The sequence below is a fragment of the Protopterus annectens genome, chromosome 11.part0 (genome assembly GCF_019279795.1).
Source record: "Protopterus annectens isolate FY-2018-M chromosome 11.part0, PAN1.0, whole genome shotgun sequence".
Lineage (NCBI taxonomy): Eukaryota > Metazoa > Chordata > Ceratodontiformes > Protopteridae > Protopterus > Protopterus annectens.
In genome coordinates, this window is record NC_056745.1 from 880,947,335 (window position 1) to 880,969,767 (window position 22,433).

General features: G+C 44.0%; 1 protein-coding gene across 1 annotated transcript in view; it reads left to right on the forward strand.

The window, feature by feature from the left end:
• Nucleotides 1-22,433, forward strand: part of MON2 (MON2 homolog, regulator of endosome-to-Golgi trafficking) — a gene marked incomplete in the record, with an annotated part of 2,751,369 nt that overhangs the window by 1,201,725 nt on the left and 1,527,211 nt on the right. The window contains 1 exon segment of the mRNA XM_044088289.1: nucleotides 14,592-14,824. Coding sequence (XP_043944224.1) covers nucleotides 14,592-14,824 — 233 coding nt within the window.

Sequence of the window (22,433 nt, forward strand, 5' to 3'; positions counted from 1 at the left end):
TTGTCCAGAATCCCCAAGTCTGGGTCCGGCGTCGGCTGTTCAGTCATGCTGCTTGACGTCAGAGCGCCAGGAGTACAAATGTGACAGCTGACGCCCTGTTCTCCAGTCTTTCTTGCCGTGCGGTGGAAGCAGTTCGCAAGTGCCGGTCGGCTGACTCCTGATATTTTTTCTTGCTTCAGTCCGAAGACTTACTTCTTCACAAAGCTAAGTACCCCGTTGGGGAAACATTTTTCTTGCTCCAGTCTGATGTCAGAAAAAGTTAATAATTGCTTTTCTTGTGGGAATCAAATACCTCATAAGGATTTCCACTCTTACTGTATTCCTTGTTTAGGCCCTGACCACGACATAGCTAGTTGTCGGTTTTGTGCTAGATTTAAACAACGTACTATTAAGCGGAGGTATGATTTTGCTTTTCACTACTTTGGCAGGCGATTTAATTATAAAATGTCGTCGGACACACTTCCGACTTCCGGAGTTCACAAACGACGCAAGGATAAGGACAGGCCTCCGAGGTCCAAATCAGACAACGTTTTACAAGCAGAGCCAGCTACAGGTTCGGCCGTCATCAGTGAGGTGCTTTCGCAGCCGCTGTCATTGGCCATTTCAGAACCGATTGTCGAAACGGACTCCCACAAGGAGCCAACTAGGCCTTTGAGTACTCCAGCTGCAGGACCTTCGGACAATGCTCCCTCGGATGGGTCCGGAGCCGCTGTGCAGGTACCGGCTTCCGAGGGAGTTTTCAGGCCTACTCAGCTTCTGATAAAGGCAAAGCCAAAGACAAGGCAAAGACTCCTTCTAAATCTACGACACCAGCCCAGGCCTCTTCTGATCTGGGACCCAAATCTCAGAAACAGCTACTTAAAATGGTGAAGGACTTACTAACCATGATTAGGGGGTTCACATCCCCCTCCAGACAAAAGGCCAAGGCAAGAATTGGATTATGAATCCTCTGATCCGGCATCTATTTCTTCAGTGTCTTCCTCTGGACAGGAATATACTTTCCCTCCTTATGAGGATTCTGGTGCTGAGGAATCCATTCCATCAGCTTCTCCCCCTGAGGATTTTTCTTTTGGGGAAACTTTACATGACATGAGGGAACATTTTCACTGGGAAGGACAGGAGTACTCTGAATCTAAGAGAAGGCTTAGGGATTTCCTTCTTCTTCCCCAACATAGACCCCTGGCTATTCCTCCTATTTTGGATATTGCCTTTTCTGAGGCTAATTTAACTCCTGACTCCTTTCCTCCAGCCCCTGCTAAGCCTGACAGATATTACAGGGTCCCTGACTCCCACCAGTTCCTTTACAAAAGTCCTACTGCTGATCCAGAAACCATTTCTCAGGGTCCTAAGGGTGTTAAGGCCGCCTCTGCTAAAACCCCTATTCCGACAGATAAGGATTCTAGAGCTTTGGAGAGATGGGGCAAAAACATGTACACTTCTGCTACTTTATCTATTAGGGCATTAAATTGTCAATTTCATATGCTAAAATATCAGCAATTCCTGCTGTCTGTTATGAAACAAAAGTTAGGCACCATTTCTGCATGTGCAGATAATAAGGAATTACATGATTTGATGCATGCTACTGAGCAAGTGGGGAAGCATGGTTTACACTGTGGTTTTGATGCCTTGGAGGTTTCATGCAGGGTGGCTGCCACTGGCACAGTCATTAGAAGGCATGCTTGGTTAAAGGAACAAAACTTACCTGATCAAGTGAAAACTAAGTTACTGGATGCTCCTGTTCAGCATAATGTTTTGTTTGGGTCTAAGGCTGAAGAGGTGATAAAGAAAATGGAGGATAAGGCAAAATCCATGCAAATGGTTAAGGATTTCTTACAAGTTCAGCCCCCAAGATTTAGCAGAAATTGGCCAACTAAAAATTGGTCCTTTCCCAGCTCAGACAGGCCTCAAAGGGGTAGATATAAGTGTTCCAGAGGGAGGACCCAAGCACAGACCTCTTACAGACCTAGACAGTGGAGTGCTTCCACCCCCAGGGGTGGAGAGGACAGACCTTAATCTTATAGAAAACAGGCTCAATGACTCCCCCTGCATGGCTCCAGGAACTTCTCTCCTGGAAGCCCCTCTAGGAGGAAAACTCCCTCTTTTTCAACAAAATTGGACTTACATAACCCAAGACAAGTGGATTCTGGATGTAGTTTCAAGAGGTTACAAATTCCACTCTCATACCTTGCCAAGACCAAACGGATGGCCAGACCTACCAAAACACCAATGGGCAGAGGCATTAAACCAGGTGGGATCCCTCATGGCTATGAGGGCCATAGAACTGGTTCCACAATCAGAGACAGGGCAAGGATTTTACTCAAGGCTCTTTCTAGTTCCCAGAAAACAAAATTCATGGAAGACCCATCCTGGATCTGTCAGTCTTAAATACTTTCCTGGAGATACCAAAGTTCAAGATGCTTACTCTGCAGCAGCTGCTGCCAATGTTGAGCAAAAATGCATGGATGGTGACAGTGGATTTAAAGGAGGCTTACCTACACATCCCTATCAGACAGGAGTGCAGAAAATACCTCAGGTTCAAGGCCGGCTCGAAACATTACCAATTCTCTGCGCTGCCCTTTGGCTTGTCTACTGTGCCCAGGGTCTTCACCAAGTGCCTGGCACCAGTAGTTGCTTATTGCAGACTCAAGGGAATTCAAATTTACCCTTATCTGGACGACTGCCTTATTCAAGCAGACAGCAAGGATGTCTTACTCCAGCACCTGGAATTTGTTCAAAATCTACTGAAGTACCTGGGATTCACTGTGAACATAAAAAAGTCAAATTTGACACCCACACAACAGATAACTTTCTGAGTGCTCTTCTAAACACAACAACCCAGATGGCATTCCTGACATCCGAAAAACAACTACAGCTGGCTTCAACTTTCAAAACCTTGGCGTTAATGTCTCAGCTAACTGCAAGGAAATTCCTGCAGGCTTTGGGTTACATGGCCTCCTGCATCCTTCTTATACCAAATGCAAGACTATATATGAGAAAAATACAATGGTACCTAAAAAGTGTATGGTCCCAGCATTGCCACAGTCTAGACACACAGATTGCTGTCTTGCCTTGCCTACAAAAGGAATTCCATTGGTGGACCATGGCATGTCTTCACAACAAAGGGAAAGCCTTCAGTCTGCCTCCAGCCAACCAAGTGTTAACCACGGACGCCTCGGATTATGCATGGGGAGCCCACTTGCAGGGGAAAGGCCTGCAAGGTTTTTGGACAGAGGATCAGAAGCATCTACATATCAATTTAAAAGAGATGTTAGCTGTACAGAATGCCCTCTTGGCTTTCAGGGATCTTCTACAACCAGGACAACTACTGATACAGACAGACAACACCACAGTTATGTGGTACATAAACAAGCAAGGGGGTTCACACTCCTACCCCCTTTGCAGACTAGCCATGACTCTATGGAACACAGCTCTAGCTTGCAAAGTGGATCTACAAGCTCAGTTCCTGCCAGGGAAACAAAATATTCTGGCAGACAGCCTGAGCAGGAACCTGTCAGACCCACACGAGTGGTTGCTAGACACCCAAATATTCAAGATGATTACAGAAGCCTGGGGCTGCCCGGACATAGATCTATTTGCATCCCCCCTCAACCACCAGTTACAGATTTTTGCACAAGGACATTTCACAAACTAGCATGGAAAGTGGATGCACTTTCATTCAGTTGGAGAAACCTCTCGGGGTATGCCTTTCCTCCACTACCTCTTCTTCCACGGGTGTTATTAAAGATCAAGCAGGACAAGCCCAAGATGATTTTACTGGCCCCAAATTGGCCTCGTCAATTTTGGTACTCAACACTGATGAATCTATCCCAGGAGCCTCCTTGGATTTTACCTCAGATTCCAGATCTTTTGTCCCAACACCAGGGCCAGGTTCTGCACTCTCGTGTCAAAACTCTCAGCCTGGCAGCCTGGCTAATTCAGGGTCTATGATTAATCCTACCCTTCTCAAACAGGTCATGGATGTCATCTTAGAAGCCAGACGGCCTAGCACTAGAAAATCTTATGCAGGTAAATGGAAGAGATTTTGCACCTGGATGCATGCTCAGGATTCGGATCCTCTCATTCCTAATATCCCACTGATTTTACTTTACCTGACAGACGTGCTACATAAGGGTTTATCCTTCTCCATAAAAATACATGCCTCCGCTATCTCTGCACATTACAGTACAGATCCTCCAATCTTTTCGCATCCACTTCTGAAACAATATCTCAGAGGAGCAAAGAATTTAAGGCCCCCTAGGACACCCCCCATACCTGCCTGGGACCTCAACTATGTTCTGGAAAAACTCACTCTGCCTCCTTTTGAGCCTGCTGCCACATTTGATATTAAGTATTTATCATGGAAGACAGCTATCCTACTGGCTTTGACTTTAGCCAGGAGAGTCTCGGAGTTACAAGCACTCATGGCTGTGGAACCTTATATTATTTTTCACCAAGATAGGGTGTCTTTAAGGACTAATCCTACTTTCATGCCTAAAGTGGTTTCCAAAGTGGCTTTAAATCAAACTATTCACCTGCCACCTTTTTTCACTAATCCACAAAATAAGGGGGAACGGATCTTGCATTCCTTGGATGTACACAGGCAACTTCATTTTTACCTGGACAGAACCAAGGATATCAGGAAAACACAGCAACTGTTTGTTTCTTATGCAACAAATTCCCAAGGCAAAGCTATTTCAAAACAGACCATTTCTAAATGGATTGCTCATGGAATCAGATTTTGTTACTCTCATCATGGAAAGCAAATCCCAGGAAAAATTAGGACTCACTCTACCAGAGCTGCTGCTACTTCAGCTGCCTTTCTCAGGGGAGTACCTACCAAAGATATTTTGGAAGCTGCAACTTGGAGTTCAGTGCATACTTTCTCTAAGCACTATAATCTCCTTCTTTACTCTAAGTCTAGGGCAAGCTTTGCTTCTGAAGTCTTGCAGGGCCTTCTAGCCACCCCTTCTACTCTATAACCACCACCCTTTATCTCAGCTATGAGATTCAACCCTACAGTGATGACTGCAACAGTGAAACACTTTGAACATAGTACAGTTGTGTACACTTACCATAAATGTAGATGTTCGAGTGTCTTCACTGTTGCAGTCTGGGTTACCCACCCTCCTTTCCCCTTTTATACTTTCATTAGTGTGGTTTCCTACTTCACCCTTCTTCTGAGGTGTATTTGCTACAGGGTATGGGGTTTGTTGTATGTTACATTTTTGTTTTACTATTAGCCTTCACTTTTGGGCACCTGACATCTGGGGCAAGAAAAACTGGAGAACATGGTGTCAGCTGGCATCTTTGTACTCCTGGCGCTCTGACGTCAGGGAGCATGAATGAACAGCCGACGCCAGACCCAGACTTTGGGATTCTGACCGACCGAGGGCTGCCTGCCGGCAGGAAGAACCCTACAGTGATGACTGCAACAGTGAAGACACTCGAACTTCTACATTTATGGTAAGTGTACACAACTGTACTTTTTGTACCTACCATAAATGTAGATGTTCGAGTGTTCACACTGCTGCAGTCCAGGTTACCCTCCCTCCATCCCCTCTGTCCTAGCTGGACTTATCTATACCTTTCTATCCTATACAACCTTTGTGGTGTATTTGCTTGTAACTGAAGGTATTGTTTTTATTTTTTATATACGTTTTATTAGCAATATGTATTGCCTACCTACTTGGGGGCACCTGACATCTGGGGCAAGAAAAACTGAAGAAAATGGCATTGGATGCATCTTATATACCCCTGGCACACTGACGTCAGGGAAGAAAGGACAGCAACCGACGCCGGACCAAGACTTTGGAACTCTGGCCGACTGCGGGACCGCCTGACGGCAGGATAACCCAAGTGTAATGACTGCAGCAGTGTGAACACTCGAACATTTACATTTATGGTAGTTAAAAAAATGTACTTTTCTGCAGTGGGCTACCACGTACTTTGTGCAGGTTTAACTGCATGAGTGGTCTAGCTAGGGCCATAGTCTTGCATATCTGGCTGCAGAGGATGGCATAGTTGAGTTTATCTTGTTGATGAAGCACTCAGGAACAGGATCATTGATGTCTGCTTTGAAGGGATGCTCTTCTTTTACCCACTCAGGACCTGGTTGATGACTTCTTGCAGACTTCCCTGTTTTGAAGAGTTTTTGTTATCCTTCCATTTCACTTCTTTCTCTTCTTTAACCTTAGCCAGTGCCGATAGAAGAAAACTTCTCTTTGAAATGATACACAGTCTTACAGTTCCTATGGTCATCTGAGCTACCTAAGATGATGACAGTGGTCATCACATACATTCATTCCTGACACCAGTCTGGGAGATTGCCAATGGTGGAGTCAGAAATTTACTTAGTTCACCCTGGCCTGGAGAACCATCAAAAACAACCAGTGAGTCTTACACTTTCTTACTTTCAGTGACAATTTAGAACTTGCCATGCCTTCCCCAGAACAGCTCTGCTAATAAATCAGTCCATCTTAGCTTGGGACAAACCCAGAATTTACCAGTCAAAAGGGCTTTGGAGATTGTCCTGTTTTAGGATGTTGCTGTTTCTTTCTGGCCCTGAAGGGGGATGAATGGATAGATGGATGGATGAGTTCTGTTGTATTGTTGACCTCATTGACTTCAGCAAGCACATTAATTAAATTTGCTTTCAGATGATTACTCTGCAGTGGCTCGATCACTTGTTCTGACAGAATGTTTGGATGGTGGTGTTTGACAATGTAAATATCTTTGTTTTCACATCTGTCATCTGGACTGGCTTTTAATCTTTTCCAGGTGTAATTGTGTCAACTGAAACTCCGGGAGTAGGGTCTCATTTAGGACATCAGAACATCAAGATTCATTTCTGAGTTATTTTCCTCTGCATTCTTCTGGGATCCTTCAACTTTAGGAGTTAACTGCCTGGTAGTTATCCCAAGCCATGGCCCCATCAGGGAGGATTCTCACAGTTCTTAATAGATATATTGTTACCATGTCTGTTGTGCAGGAGAAGACCCTCTTTGATTGGTCAGGCATCTTCATTCATTTCCATGATGGATGGTTGTCTGTATATCTGCCTGTCTGTGGGAAGGTCCCTGCAAGTCATTTCACATGTACATGTATGATTGTATATTATTTGTTAGTACTGTAGATATTGTAACTTTATTGTTACTTCTTGACTTTTCGGATGGTGCTCTGTAATGGCATGGTGGTAAGTTGGCTGGCTGGCTATCTGGCATGCTGCATCATGATAGGCATCAAAACATGCATGCAGATATCCCTGAATGGTAGAATCTTTCAAGATTACCTAGTGATGATTGGTGATTGACATACAAAATGAACTCAGCTAAGGACTTATCAAGTAGGGTTGTTTCACAGTACAGCTCGTACAGTCAAAACACATCTTTATTTATGTAGCTCCCACTGTATTTCATGTAGAAGTAATAGACTGTAGTTTTCCATTACACCACAAGGTGGAGCTTCTTTTCAGGAATATAAAAAGACAATTTTGAAAGTGAAAGGGGATTCTGGAAGACTAGCTGAAGGAGGGAAGACTGAAACACATAGCTGAAGGGAAAAGGGGCCTTGCAGCATGACTGGATTTTCTTTTCTAGTGTTTTGGGACAGGGAAGTGAAGTAGCAAATTGTCTGTGTCTCTTGCTGAAATCCTGGATATGGTATTTTGTGGCATCAGGAGAGAAGTCTGAAACCAGTAGTTCCACACCTGCTGTGATTCAGCAAGAAAAGGAGTTCCCTTGGGCCTAATACTGCAAAACCATAGATGATTACCAGAGTTCTGGTAGGTGATTTTTTTACTGTTCTCATCAGAGGAAACACGGCGCCTGGTCACTAGGATATTCTCTACGGAGTGGTGAGAGGCTCTGGCCATCATTTTTATATTTTTATAAGATTGTGGTCTCCCCCCAAATGCTTTGTGGATTACATATACAGTACAGTTGTGTACACTTACCATAAATGTAGATGTTCGAGTGTATTCACTGTTGCAGTCATTACAGTTGGGTAATCTGCTGGCAGGTTGCCCTCAGTTGGCCTGATTAACAAAGTCTTGGGTCCTGCGTCGGTTGCTGTCCCTTCTTCCATGATGTCAGGTCATCAAGGGTATAAAACATGCAGCTGATGTCATTACCTCAGTTTTTCTTGCCCCAAATGTCAGGTGCCCCCTGAATGGGGAGCAAAATAAAATTTTAAAACACAAAAATATACCTCCACCCAAAAGCAAATACACCAAAAAGGCTTTTAAGCATAGTAACAGAAAGTAGAGGTATAGTCAGAGAAAAACGGGGCTGGAGGGAGGGTAACCAGGACTGCAACAGTGAATACACTTGAATATCTACATTTATGGTAAGTGTACACAACTGTGCTATGTTCTTCGTGTTTCACTGTTGCAGTCATTACATTTGGGTAGATTCCCAAAGCTGTGGTTGGGAGGATAGATTTATACAGCATTAGGGCCAGCTATAAGGCCCTGCAAGACAGCAGTGGCAAAGCCAGCTCTGGATTTAGAGAAAATTGGTAAGTGATAATGATTGGTGAAAGTATGAACTGAACTCCAGGTAGCAGCTTCTAGAATATCCCTGGTAGGAACACCTCTGAGAAAAACTTCAGAAGTAGATGCAGCCCTGGTGGAATGAGATCTGATCCCCTGGGGGATAGGTTTTCCATGGTGCTTATCGCAGAAGTTAATGCAATGGCTTATCCATTTAGAAATGGTTTGTTTCGAAATAGCCTTTCCCTCTGCCCCTGCAGCAAATGCTACCAGCAGTTTTTCAGATTTTCTTTGAGTTTTTATCCTGTCCAAGTAGAATCCAAGTTGTCTGTGCACATCCACTGAATGCAGAATCTGTTCCCCTTTGTTCTGTGAATTGGGAAAGAAAGTTGGCAAATGAATGGACTGATTAAGAGCCACACTGGATGCCACCTTGGGCATGAAGGATGGATTGGTCCTGAGTGACACCCTGTCTGCATGAAAGATGATGAAAAGCTCCACTGCCATAAGGGCCTGTAACTCAGATATCCTTCTAGCTGAAGTGATTGCTGGAAGGAAGGCTGTTTTCCAAGAAAGAAATTTTAAGTCTGCAGTAGCAACTGGCTTGAAAGGAGGTGGAGTGAGTTTCTCCAATACAAAGTTAAGGTCCCAGGCAGGGGTTGGAGCTCTCCTGGGTGGTCTCAAGTTTTTGGCCCCTCTGAGGTACTGCTTGAGCAGAGGATTAGAGAAGAGGGGAGGTTTTGTGTTATAATGAGCTGAAATGGCTGAGGCGTGGATTTTAATGGAGGAAAAAGGCAGGCCCTTGTGAAGCATCTCAGTTAAGTATTGTAAAATCTGAGGTAAATTGGGTGCTGTTGTGCTCATTCCTTGAGAATGATTCCAAGCACAGAATCTTTTTCCATTTGTCAGCATAAGATTTTCTAGTTACTAGGTCTTCTCGCCTGCAAGATGACATCCATCACAGGTTTGCTGAGGGATGCTAAGGGTGAATTTAAGTGATTAGTCAAGCTGCAAGGTTCAGTGTTGGGAGCTTAGGGTGCAGAATCTGGTTCTCATGCTGAGACAGTAAGGTGGGTGTCTGAGGTAGGTGCCATGGTGATATTTGTGACACACTGCGCAGGAGCGGTTACCAGTGTTGGTGTGGCCAGTCTGGAGCAATCAAAATCATTCTTGGTTTGTCCTGTTTGACTTTTAACAGAACTTTGCAGAGTAGAGGCAGAGGTGGAAAGGCGTAGACTGATAGGTTTTTCCGGCTGAAGGAAAGAACATCCAACTTCCAGGCTTTTTTGTGGGGAGTCCTTGTGCACAATTTGTCCAACTGGTAGTTACGGGGGGAGGCAAATAGATCTATGTCTGGCCTCCCCCATTTGCTTGTCAATATGTTGAAAATCTGTGGTTCCAGTCTCCACTCATGTGGGTCCATGAGATTTCTGCTTAGTCCGTGTGCCAGTATATTTAACTTTCCTGGCAGGAATTGAGCTTGTAGATGCACTTGGTAGCTCAAGGCCGTGTTCCACAATGCCATGGCTAGTCTGCAGAGGGGGTAGGAATGTGTACCCCCCTGCTTGTTTATGTACCACATAACAGTGGTGTTGTCCGTCTTTACCATTAGTTTTCCTGGAAGAATGTAGTCCTTGAAGGCTGTCAGAGCATTCTGTACAGCTAACATTTCTTTTTGATTGATATGTAGGTGCATTTGATTTGGGTTCCATTTGCCCTGAATGCACTTCCCTGCCAGGTGAGCCCCCCCCATGCATAGTCTTATGCATCTGTAGTTAGGGTTTGGGCAGCAGGGGGGGTAGCGTGAAGGGCAGTCCCTTGTTTTGGTGGCAGGCCTCTGCCCACCACAGGAACTCCAGGCATAGGCAAGGTGTGATAGGAATCATTGTTTCCAGGCTGTGACAATGTTGACTCCATAGACTTTTTAAGTACCACTGAAGTTTCCTCATATGCAGTCTTGCATATGGAATTAGAAGAATGCAGGAGGCCATGAACCCCAAGGCTTACAGTATTTGTCTTGCAGATAACAGGGCTTTTGTGGCCACTTGTTTGAAGTAAGTTACCAAATGAATTTGCTTCTCTAGCATGAGGAAAGCCATCTGGGCAGTTGTATTGAAGCTTGCACCCAGGAATCTAATCTGTTGAGAGGGTACCAGTTGTGATTTCTTTTCGTTTGTGGTGTACCCTAGTCAAGTTAGAACCCTTTTTACAAACGCCAGATGATCTAGAAGTATGGCCTGGTTTTCTGCCTGAATTAGACAATCGTCCAGGTATGGGTATATTTGAATATTTCTTTGCTGGCAAAATGCAATTACTGGAGCCAGGCACTTTGTGAATACCCTGGGTACAGTTGACAGGCCAAAGGGCAGAGTAGAGAACTGATAATGCAAGTAGCCTGCTTTGAAGCGTAGGTATCTTCTGCAAGATTCCCTGATTGGGACATGCAGGTAAGCTTCTTTTATATCTAGAGTTGCCAAAGAGGCATCTTTGCCTAGCATAGGAAGTAACTGGTGAAGAGTCAGCATCTTGAATTTTGGAATGTCCAGAAAGGTGTTTAGAGTAGATAGGTCCAGAATTGGACGCCATGATTTGTCTTTTCTGGGTACCAGGAAAGGTCTGGAATAGAAACCTTCTCCCTTTTTTCCCCTCTGGTACTGGTTGAATAGCCCCCATGTTTAAGAGGGAAAGTACTTGTTTCTGAGCCTCTGCCCACTGATTTGGGGGCAGGTCTGGCCACCTGTTTGGTGTTGGCAACGTGTGGAAAAAAAATCTGTATCCCTGGGATACTGTATTTAAAATCCATTTGTCCTGGGTTATGAGTTCCCAGTTTTTTGCATGAAAAGCAATCTTTCCTCCCAAAGTGGCGGCTAAAAGATAAGTGCTTGGAAATTTTAAAGGAAAGTCATTGAGACTGTTTACCATAGGGGGCTGTCTTGTTATTTCCAGCTTTGGAAGTGGAGGCCCCCCACTGCTTAGGTCTGAGAGTCCCCTGGGACTGAAACCTGGTGCTTTTGGTGTGTCTGGATTTGACTTGAGAGGATCTGGAAGGAGCTGGAAAGGACCAATTCTTGGTAGGCCAGTGCCTACTAAGTCTTGGAGGTTGCACTTGTAAGAATTTTTTTACAGTTTGCATAGATTTAGCTTTATCTTCCATCTTTTTTAAAACTTCTTCAGCCTTATTGCCAGACAGGCGGTCCTGATTTAAAGGAGCATCCAACAATTTTGCTTTAACATGATCAGGCAGAGATTGCTCCTTAAGCCAAGCATGCCTTCTAAGCACAGAACCAGTAACAGCAGCCCTGCAAGAGGCCTCTAAAGAATCAAAACCACATTGCAAAGTATGTTTTCCAACTTGTTCAGCAGAATGCAATAAATCCTGTAAATCTTTATTTTCCACACAGTCAGAAATCAACATCATTTTCTGTTTAAGCAGCCCAATAATATGCTGTTGATATTTTAACATATGAAATTGGCAGTTTAAAGCCTTGGTAGCTAAGGTTGCAGAAGTATAAACCTTTTTACCCCATCTATTCAGCACACTGGAGTCCCTTTCAGAAGGGGTAGGATTTTTAACAGTCGAAGTCTTAATGCCCTTAGGTCCTTGAGAAATGGTTTCAAGATCTGCAACAGGATTTTTGAAAAGGAACTTGTGGGACTCAGGAACCCTGTAGTATCTATCAGGTTTACAAGGGGCTGGAGGCAGGGAATCAGGGGCCATACTGGATTCCGAAAAAACATCAACAATGTCTAGTACAGGAGGTATAGCCAAAGGCCTATGCTGAGGTAAAAGAAGAAAATCCCTAAGCCTCTTTTTTGAATCAGAGATTTCCTGACTTTCCCAGTGGAAATGCTCCCGTAAGGTATGTAAAGTTTCACCAAAAGAGAAATCCTCAGGGGGGGAGGCAGAGGGAATGGAATCCTCTGCATCAAAATCCTCATAAGTAGGTATGGACAAATCCAGGTCATTAGAAGAGTCAGAAGAAACAGAATCCTGATCAGAAGATTCATAGTCAAGCTCAGGCCTAGGCCTCTTAGAAGGGGGGGGGGGGGTTGACTGCCCCTGATTAGAGTAATTAGATCTTCAACCATTTTGATAATCTGTTTTTTAGGCATAGGGGCCTGAACATGTGGCCTGGGCGTCTGTTTTTTCGACATAGATCGAGATTTTGGCCTTAGTATTGAAGGTGGAGTTGGTTTGATACGCAAGTCTGTAGTCCTGAATACACCCTCAGAAGCCGGTGCCTGCACAATGGCTCCGGACCCATCCAAGGTAGAGACATCCGTGGGTTCCATAGATGAAGTATTTCGTAGAGGCCTGCGAATCAGAAGTAGCGGGTATCAGGGGCTGCGAAATCGCCTACTGGCAACTGGCTTAGGAGAAGCGTCGTCGTCAGTTTTGGACCTCAACTGTCTCTGTCTTTATCTTTGCGTTTTTTCGAAATTCCGGTAGTCTGAGTGCTAATCGACGTCATATCTGGATAATTAAACCGAGAACTGAAATATTTTGAAGTAAAAATGTACCGACGACGGATAGTGCGCTGATTAAATGAAGCACAAAACCGACAGCAAGGTACGTCGTGGTCAGGGCCTAGGCAAGGAATATAGTATAGATGAAAATCTTTATGAGGTATTTGCTTTCCACAAGTAATGCAATTATTAACTTTTACTGACATCGGTAAGGAGCAAGAAAAAGTTTCCCCAATGGGGTACTTAGCTTTAAGTTGAAGACTTTGGTTCTGAAACTTGAAAATGAAAATTTCAGGAGTTGGCCGACCGGCACTTGTGAACTGCTTCTGCTTCGGGCACCGCACAGCAAGAAAGACTGAGGTAATGATGTCGGCTGCATGTTTTATACCCCTGACGACCTGACGTCATGGAAGAAGGGACAGCAGCCGACGCAGGACCCAAGACTTTGTTAATCAGGCCGACTGAGGGTAACCTGCCAGTAGATTACCCAAATGTAATGACTGCAACAGTGAAACACAAAGAACATCTGGGATCCATATGAGCTCCAACTTGGGCCCCATCATGCTGGCAGCAAGACTGTAGATAGTCACTGGCCAGCAAACAGGTTATAATAGAGTGTTTCATAGTTGGTCTGTTTAGAATTGATCAAGGGGGTAGAGGGTGTTAGTACTGCTGAATTACATTGCATTCTCTCATATTTGTATTGTGGCACTATAAATCTTTATTGTTCAATGATAATGTATTTTGCCATGTTAGTGCTGCTGCCTTAAAGAATTTTTACTGCTCAGTGACATTGCATTTTCTCATATCTGTATTGTTGTATTATGACTCTTTTATTGCTTAATGACATTGCATTTTTCCCATGTTTGTATTGCTGCATTATAAAGCTTTACTGCTCATTGATATTGCCTTCTTTGTGCATGTTTGAATGTCAAGACTTTCTTCTGTTGAGTTCTGGGAAAGAGGGTGAATGTATGTTTTTATTGCATGCATATCTCACCTTGCTGTATTGCTAACTGGTGCACCGTTTAAATAATTTGTTTATGGTTGTGCTATTGCCTTTTTAAACTAGATGTGTCACCTAGAAAAAAACCTGTCCCTCTTGCAACCTTGGTGTGCTGGGCCTATAGGGGTGTCACCAGAGTTGAGTAGGAAGGAACCCATATCTCTTCAGCTACACCTGCAGGTGTGCTACATTTACATCATTCTGTGTATCAGAACAGGCTCCCAGTTGTCCATAAATACAGAATCTTCCGAGATTTGCTTAGGTAATTGATGATTGATGAAGAATGTGAACATGTGAAGCGAACTTATGACATGTCAAGAAGGGTCTTCCATAGAGCATCTCATACAGTAAGAGCCATACTTTTTGTCATTAAAGTTAAAACGTACCTGTTTTATGGATTAGATATAATGAAAATGACTATGTGATAGTAGAAACTTAAGTCACATCTGCTTTCTTGTGACTTGAGGTCCACTGTAGAAATAACTCAAATTTGCAGTTGTCAAGTAAGATGCTGGCCTCAGCACTTTAATTTTATCTTTATTTGTAATCACTGTCATGGCAAGTGCAGAACATTGATTCAGAAAGTGTTTGCTGGAGGTACATTTTTATATTTTGTTTATTTTTTCCTAGTTTAGAAATGTTGGACAAAGTGGAACCACCCTCAATTCCTGAAGGATATGCAATGTCGGTTGCCTTTACCTGTTTGCTGGATCTTGTCCGAGGTATCACTACTATGATTGAAGAAGAATTAGGACAAGATGAATCTGCATCTGTGATGGATATTAAGGCAAGTCCATTGCAAAAGGAAACTCCAGAAAATCTCCAGTTACAATCAGAGTCAGACAAGAAGGAACAGGAACCAGGTATTTCAAGTGATCCTTGCTTATTTGTTCAACCAGCATAATGACAGAAACAATATAACAACTTGTAAAAGCCACCCATTTTAATCTGAGTTTTTATAACTGTGCTAACTTTATTGGTTTTAAACTGAATACTTTTTTTATGCTAAAGTAAAAACTTATGTCTTACCATAACTTGGCATCTGTGTTATCTTCCTTCATTCATCCTCACAACAGGGTCTCAGATCTGACCCTTGGATCTGATTCGGCCACTTCCATAGACTTGGATCTGACTCTCAAGTTCTTCCCTCATTCCCACAATCCCCTGCATCCACCCAACTACCTCAGATCGAGTTTGCCAAATCCAGTCATGCCACACTCAGACATAAAAAATCGGCAGAAGAGGCTCAGACACAGGGCTCAGAGTCCTGAGCTCATCCAGGTTCCTCAAGAGGAAAAGTAAGGGAATGGTTGGGTAGGAAAGTGAGGATGAGTGAAGGAAGACAGCACAGATACCAAGTTATGATGAAACATAACTTTTTAATCTGATGTCTCCTTCATTCACCCTCACGACATGGTCAGAGTCCCCAGATACGAGAACCCTGGGTGGTCCTCATGGAAGGACACCATCAAGCTAAAGGAAACCCTGCTCCTGGAAATATCATCCAACATGTAATGCACCACAAAAGTGTGATTATTGGTCCATGCAGCTGTCGCACAAATGTCATCAGTAAAGGTCCTGGCTTAGAAAGCTGATGAAGCAGCCATAGCTCTGGTAAAATGTGCCCTTGGAGGTTTAGGTAACTGCAACTCCCTGGAAGAATAAGTAAAGGAGATGCAATAATAGATCCATTTTGCCAAGGTAACTTTAGATACTACATGTCCAATTCTGTTTGAAGAAAAGACTATAAAAAGCTGGTCAGACTTTCTGCGTTGCTTGGTCCTGTGTAAATAATAGCAGAGCTGTCTGTGAACAGCTAAAAGGTGAAGAATATACTCCCCTTTGTTGGTAAAATTGGGAAAAAACACTGGAAGTTGAATGGAATGATTAATATTACTTTCTGTAGCTGCTTTAGGCAGGAAGGAAGAATTAGTGCCTAAAGACACTCTATCCTTATGTAACAGTATGTAGGAAGGCTTAAAGGACAGGGCTTGAAGCTCCAAACTCCTCTTGGCAGAAGTGACCACCACCAAGAAAGCTATTTTCCAGGATAGAAACTTCATGTCACAAGTTGCTGCAGGTTCAAAAGGGCTCTGAGTCCGTGCCTGCAGCACAGAGTAAGGTCCCAAGGAGGAGAAGGATCCCTAACCTGGGCCTCAATAAGAAGACACCCTTCATGAAGGATTTACATAGTCTGAACGTGAACAAGGAATAAGCTTGACTAGCGGTGTAGAAATTAGAAGTAGCAGTAACTGTAGCTTAATAGTGGAAAAGCTAGCACCCTGGTTGAAAAGAGTAGAATGGAACAACAATACATCTGAGACAGGGCTGAGAATGGATCTGTGTTCTTGTTAGTAACCCAAGCAACAAACCTCTTCTGGTTGCTCTTGTAAACCCTCTTAGTGGAAACCTTTTGCAAAGCTAGAAGAATTTTCTGGACCAGGGACTGAGGCCTGGACTGTCTAATCAAGGTTGGAACTAGAGAAACCAAGCTGTCAGTTTCAGGGTTTGAAGATTCAGGTGTTAGATCCCTGACGGGTGAGAGAAGAGAGAAGAGTGGGTTCCGTTATCCAGGGCGGATACTTCAGGTGAAACCATAGGAAGGGGAACCACACTTGGCGAGGCCAGAAGGGTGCAGTGAGAATGACTGAGCTTTTCAGCCTGCTTGCCTTCTAAAGAAACTTGGGGATGAGCGTAAGAAGAGGGTAAGCATACAGGAAACCCAGGGGACAGTTGTAGACTAGAGCATCCCTCGGGGACTCCCCTGGAGGAGGGATGAGAGTGAAGAAATTGCTGCATTTGTTGTTGAAGGGACAGGCAAAGAGGTCGCAGCATGGTTGACACCACCTGCCGAAGATCCTGTTTGCTACTGATTGGCTGAGGGACCACTCGTGCTGAATCAGAAGTGACAAGCTGAGTTTGTCTGCTAGATCGTTGGTTTTCCTCGGGCTGTGCATTGCAATCAGAAAACAGTCTGAAGAGATTGCCCACTCCCACACTCATGGCCTCCCTGCACAGGGGGTAAGAATGAGTTGCTCCTTGCTTGCTGATGTATCAAACAATGGACAGGTTGTCAGAGTGTACTGCAATACTCCCTAGAGGGAGAACATCCTGAAAGGCTTGCAACTTCAGAAGGACAGCACTCGTCTCCAGGACGTTGATATGCAAGCTGCTCTCTGGAGTAGACCATGTGCCTTGTACTTTCTTCCCATTGTAATGCCCTCCCCACCCAAACTGGAAAGCATCGTGGTCACTGTGGCTATAGGGAAATCATTTTCACTGGGTCTGCTGAGAACATTATTATCGGAATGAATCCATCACATTGACGTGGCATTTGCAGATGAGCATCAATTTGAGGGGAAGAGACAAGGGTTGAGACAAAATGGACCATTAGTCCACTCTAGAACCCGCATGAAGAACCTGGTCAGGGACACTAATTGGATGGCTGCAGACATGGATCCCTGCAAGATCAGATGAGTGGAGGGGGCTTGACTGACTAATAACTGCTGTACTTGATTTTCTTATAATGGCTACACTGTGTAGGGGAAGAGAAACTATCTGCTGTCTGGTATTGAGTTGCATACCTATGAACTCTATGTTCTGAACTGGAGTCAGATTGGACTTGTTCATGTTTATGGTGATGCCCATGGAATGCAATGACTGGAGTAAGTAGTTCCTGGGCTGAATAAGTTGATGTGTTGCAGAGGCTGTAAGGAGCAAGTCTAAATATGGAAACACCTGGAATCCCTTGAGCCTCAGGTGAGCGGTTACCACTGCCATGCATTTGGTGAACACCTGGGGGGGATGTGGGGAGTCCAAAGGACAGTGCTCTGAATTGGTGATGATTGGCTCTTAGCTGGAAGTGCTGAAATCTCCTGGAGCATCTTTTTCTTTTGATGTTATAGTATGCGTCCTTGAGATCTATCAAGCGCATCCAGTCGTCCTTGTGCAACAACGGCTTAATGGACTGAACTGTAACCATTCAGAACCTTGCATTCTTTATGTAACCATTTAACTGGCTGAGATTCAGAATGGGTTTTAGGTCCCCTGACTTTTTCAGCACTAAAAAGAAACGGGAGTAGGTTCTGAATCCTCTCAATTCGGTTGGGACTTCCTGGATGACTCTTTTTTGCAGCAGCAGCTGATGAATTTCCTGTGCTACCTGCTCCCACTGACTGGGTGGTATGCCCGGGAAGTGTCTTGAATTTGGTGGGTTAAGAGAAAAGGCACTATAATAACCTTTTACTATTACACTTAGCACCTAACTCTTTTTGTTAACTGGGTCCAGGCTTTGGGGTGCAAAGCTAGTCATCGCCCAACTGCCTCCAGAGGTGGACAGTAGGGCAGTGCGTTAGGAGTGCTGGCAGGGCTTATTGGAAGGTGGTTCTCTAAAGCCCTGATTCTGCAGATCTTCTCTGCTTCTGGGGCGGCATCTACCATCAAACCCTCCTCTGCCTTTGGAGGTGGGTTTTCCATGTGAATCATGGAAAGGCCCTTGGGACTTGCAGAACCACATTTTCTTGCCCCCATGCTGGTTTCTGGAGTAGGACCTCTGGGTGGTGGAAAACTTGATTCTGACAGCAGAAACGGTCTTCCCATGCTTTTTGCTGTGGGTCAGGGTGTCTCTGACCAAAGGCCTAAAAGGGGAGTAGCCATCATAAGGGGCATTTACAAACGATGCCTTGAAGAGCTACACAAAATCACATAGCCTCATCCAGGCATGCTTCTTTAGGGAAAGTCCTGAACTGGCTGCTCATGAGGTACCCTCCATGGTATGGCAGATTAACCTCATCAAAGAAGTGGTGATAGATGAAAGAGTGGCCAGCTTGGAAGAAACTTTCTTAAATTCCTCCACAGGCATGGACTCTGAGAGGGAAACTGTCAGTTCTTTGACCAGGTCCCTCTGAAGCTGAGTGAGGTGAGCTAAGTAAATCAACGACCTTGGCGCAAAAGTTGCCGAGGCGTAAACTCCCTTCCCGATTCTATCCAATGCTGTGGACTCCTTGTTTGGCAGATGGACATTGGCAGCCTCCTCTGCCAGTTCTTTCTTGGTGGCCACCAACACCACGATAGCATCGACCACAGGACCCTTACTCCAGTGGTTCATGTCAGTAGGGGGAGTAAAAATGTATCAGGCCACTTTGGTATGGGCTTGATGTTGTCTGGTTCTTTCCACATGCGGTTAAATATTAAATCCACCAGGACATTCCCCCTGGGGGGGGGTCACCCAGGACATAGATGGGTCCATCATGAATGCCTCTAAAAGAGCTGACTCTTCAGAGGAAGGAGGTTGGGCAGATCCACCCACCTTTCTGTTTCAAAATTTCTAAGATGTCTCTGAAGGAGACATCCTCAGGTGGGGATCAAGGGGATCCTTCCCCCTTATTGAAGTGAGTATCCTCAGTTAAGGACTCCATGGGGGAGTTCACATGCCTCCTTTTACATGTCCTGTTTCAAGGAACCTCCTCAGCGGGGTATTCTGGGGAGGTATCAGAAGAGGGGGAATCCGTCCTGATCAGGGAAGTCTTGGAGGCCACTTGGGATGGGAAGTCTCATGGCAGGACGAGAGAGAGAAAGACCCAGATCCAAAGGAGGAACAGGGGTGGATTGAGGAACCTGTACGGTCGAATCTCCAGCTCCCTGGAAAACCCTCTCCACTACCTGAAAGGTTGAAGGGCCAAGCGAAGCTCTATCTGAATCCCCCAGAGTCAAAGCCACAGACAAGAAATGGAGAGGACTTATGCCGGATCCATTGCCTCCCAGAAGGGATCAGACCAGAGCCATTGAGTGTCGAAGCCCCCAAGGGAAGAAACAGCTGTGAAAATTATGGTGCCGATGCCAGTCTCCTGGACTCGACACAGATGCCATGGCTCCGACACTTCGCTCCGACAGTCTGGAACTGGACTAGTCAAGGGCATACTCTGCTTCGGGGAAGGAAGCTTCCTCTGCACTGAGTCCGAAGCGTGAGGCAGTCCTGAATCCCTAGGCTCTGAAGCCAGGGGACAGATTGGAGAAGGGGTCTGGATAGGATGACCTGGGTAGCTCACGGATCTGACAGAGGACAGAGCAGAAACTACCCCCATCTGGAGCTAGGCCTTAAGTAACCTCCTCACTATCCTGTCCATGTCCACCTCTGACAAGCTTCTCGACGGCCTGGAAGAAGCTGACTAGGGTGGCCAGGAGTGCTTGGATTTAGAGGACAGGGCTGGAGACTGGATCGAGGTCCTCTGATCCAGATGTCTAGGTTCCAGAGTAGAAGTCGACAGAGTCAGGGAAATGTGTATCTCCCCCGGATCTGAAGAGTCCTAGGATCTAAACGGGGAGCAGACTGCTGTGGATCTTAAGGAGTCAGATCCATAGACTTCTTTGGCTTCTTAACAGAACAAGAGTCCCTCAGGGAAGGACCTCTTCTTCGACTCCTTAGCCAAAGGAGGAGAAGATGAACTCAAGTTAGGGTTCTGAGCTTCAGCCGAGAAGGAAGAAGGCCCCTGAGAATAAGTGTATTCTGTCTGTCTGTCAGAGCCCGAGGGTTAAAGGCAGCACAGACCAACCAAACACTCAGCTTTTAAGTGGTCAGATCCCAGGCAATACACGCACTTCCTGTGGGTATCCTGGTTGGGGATTTTGTGCCCACAATAAGTGCAGTGCTTAAACCCGGTAACCGGCTTGTTGGACATGAAGAAAGCCTGCCAAAAATAACTGACAAGAAGGAAGAAAGAACACCATAGGCTAAGCTACTGTTAAAAATTAAACTCTAATTTTAAACTTTAAGATTTAAACTCTAAACTGTAACTAACAGGAAAAAAGAAAACCAGTTTTTTTTAACAGAGAAAAAAGTAGAGCGAGCAAATTCACACATGCACACACTTTTAAGAGAGTGAGGAAGAAGAAAGAAACTGCCAAAAACACTTGTAGTATGATCAAAAACAAAACTCTGTTCGCTTGAGAGAAGGAATCTGCGTCTGACTTGCAGGAGAGGCAAACGAGATCAGAGGTAGTTGGCTGGATACAGGGGATTGTGGGTATGATGGAGGAGCTTGAGAGTCAGATCCAAGTCTATGGAAGTGGCCGAGCCAGATCCGAGGGTCGGAACTGAGACCGTGTCATGAGGGTGAATGAAAGAGTCAACATCAAATCAATCATTTCCTTTTTGTTAATGATTGTGGTACTTCAGGACTTGACAGACTAATCCACAGATCTCTCTGTGCTGATAAACGTAACTGTATTTCTTGTGCCTCTGCCTAGTTGTTTTCTTGTCATGCTTCATTCTCCTATTTTTTCCCTCTTGTGTTAAAACAACTCTATCCTGGACCCACTAAATCTAATCTAAAATGTATCATAAACAAAAACACGATGCACTGTGAAGAACTCCATTGAAACTTAGCATAATTAATTATTAAATTAATTAATTGAAAACTGCATAAAAATGTTTTCTCTGCAGTGGTTGAAGCAGTCAGTGCAGATAAGAAAAGTGGAAACTATAAGAACTAGGTTGAGAGAAAGGAGACTGAGTTGCAGATCAGGTTAGCTGCAGATCACCCACCTGGTCTGAATGATACCATTAACTGACTGGAAACTGACCATGTAATGCAATGATTATTATGACATAAGCTGTTTATTGGTAAATTGTTTTATTAATTCCACTGTTTGGTTGTAATATTTATTTTGTAATGTATTTAAAGAGTTTGATGAATTTTTATTCTGATGAAGTCTTTCGATTAAAGCAACTATTAAACTTTAACTATGCTTAGTTTCACTGAAGTTTCAGTGTTCTTCACAGTGCATTTAGTGTTTTTTTTTTGTTTTTGTTTTTTTGTTTATTGGTTGAAGTTTTGCATTGCTTCCACAGGAATCTTTCAATTTGAGTTGTAGTCTAAAATGTATTGTTTTTTCTGCTTACATACTGAATCTCCTTAGTATCACTTGGTCTTCCATTATCATTGTCTGTCTGTAACCTTACACAGTTGTCACAGTCTCAAATTCTCATTTTTTCTCCATTCTTGTAAAGCTGTCTCCTTAATTGCCCTCTGTACTGTAAGTCATATTTAAGTGGTTGTTTCCTCAGCACCTCCTACCTGCATTTTGTTTCTTCTACCTGTATTCCAGTATGTGACATATTAACGGTGTAGGGGTTTTGAAGACCATTCAGAATATATATATATATATATATATATATGTATATGTATATATATATATATATATATATTTGTATATATATATATATATATATATATATATATATATACATATATATACATACACACACACACACACACACACATGTAGATATATATATATATAGATGGGTCTACTTCATATGATTGAAATTTCATTTGACTGAATCTCATTTGACAGAGACCATAATACTGAAATTTCAAAATACTGAAAACTCATTTGACTGAAATTCATAATACTGAAGCATTGCAGTGCTACACTTCAACATAGTAGTGGCAGCGTGTAGACTACTGTAAG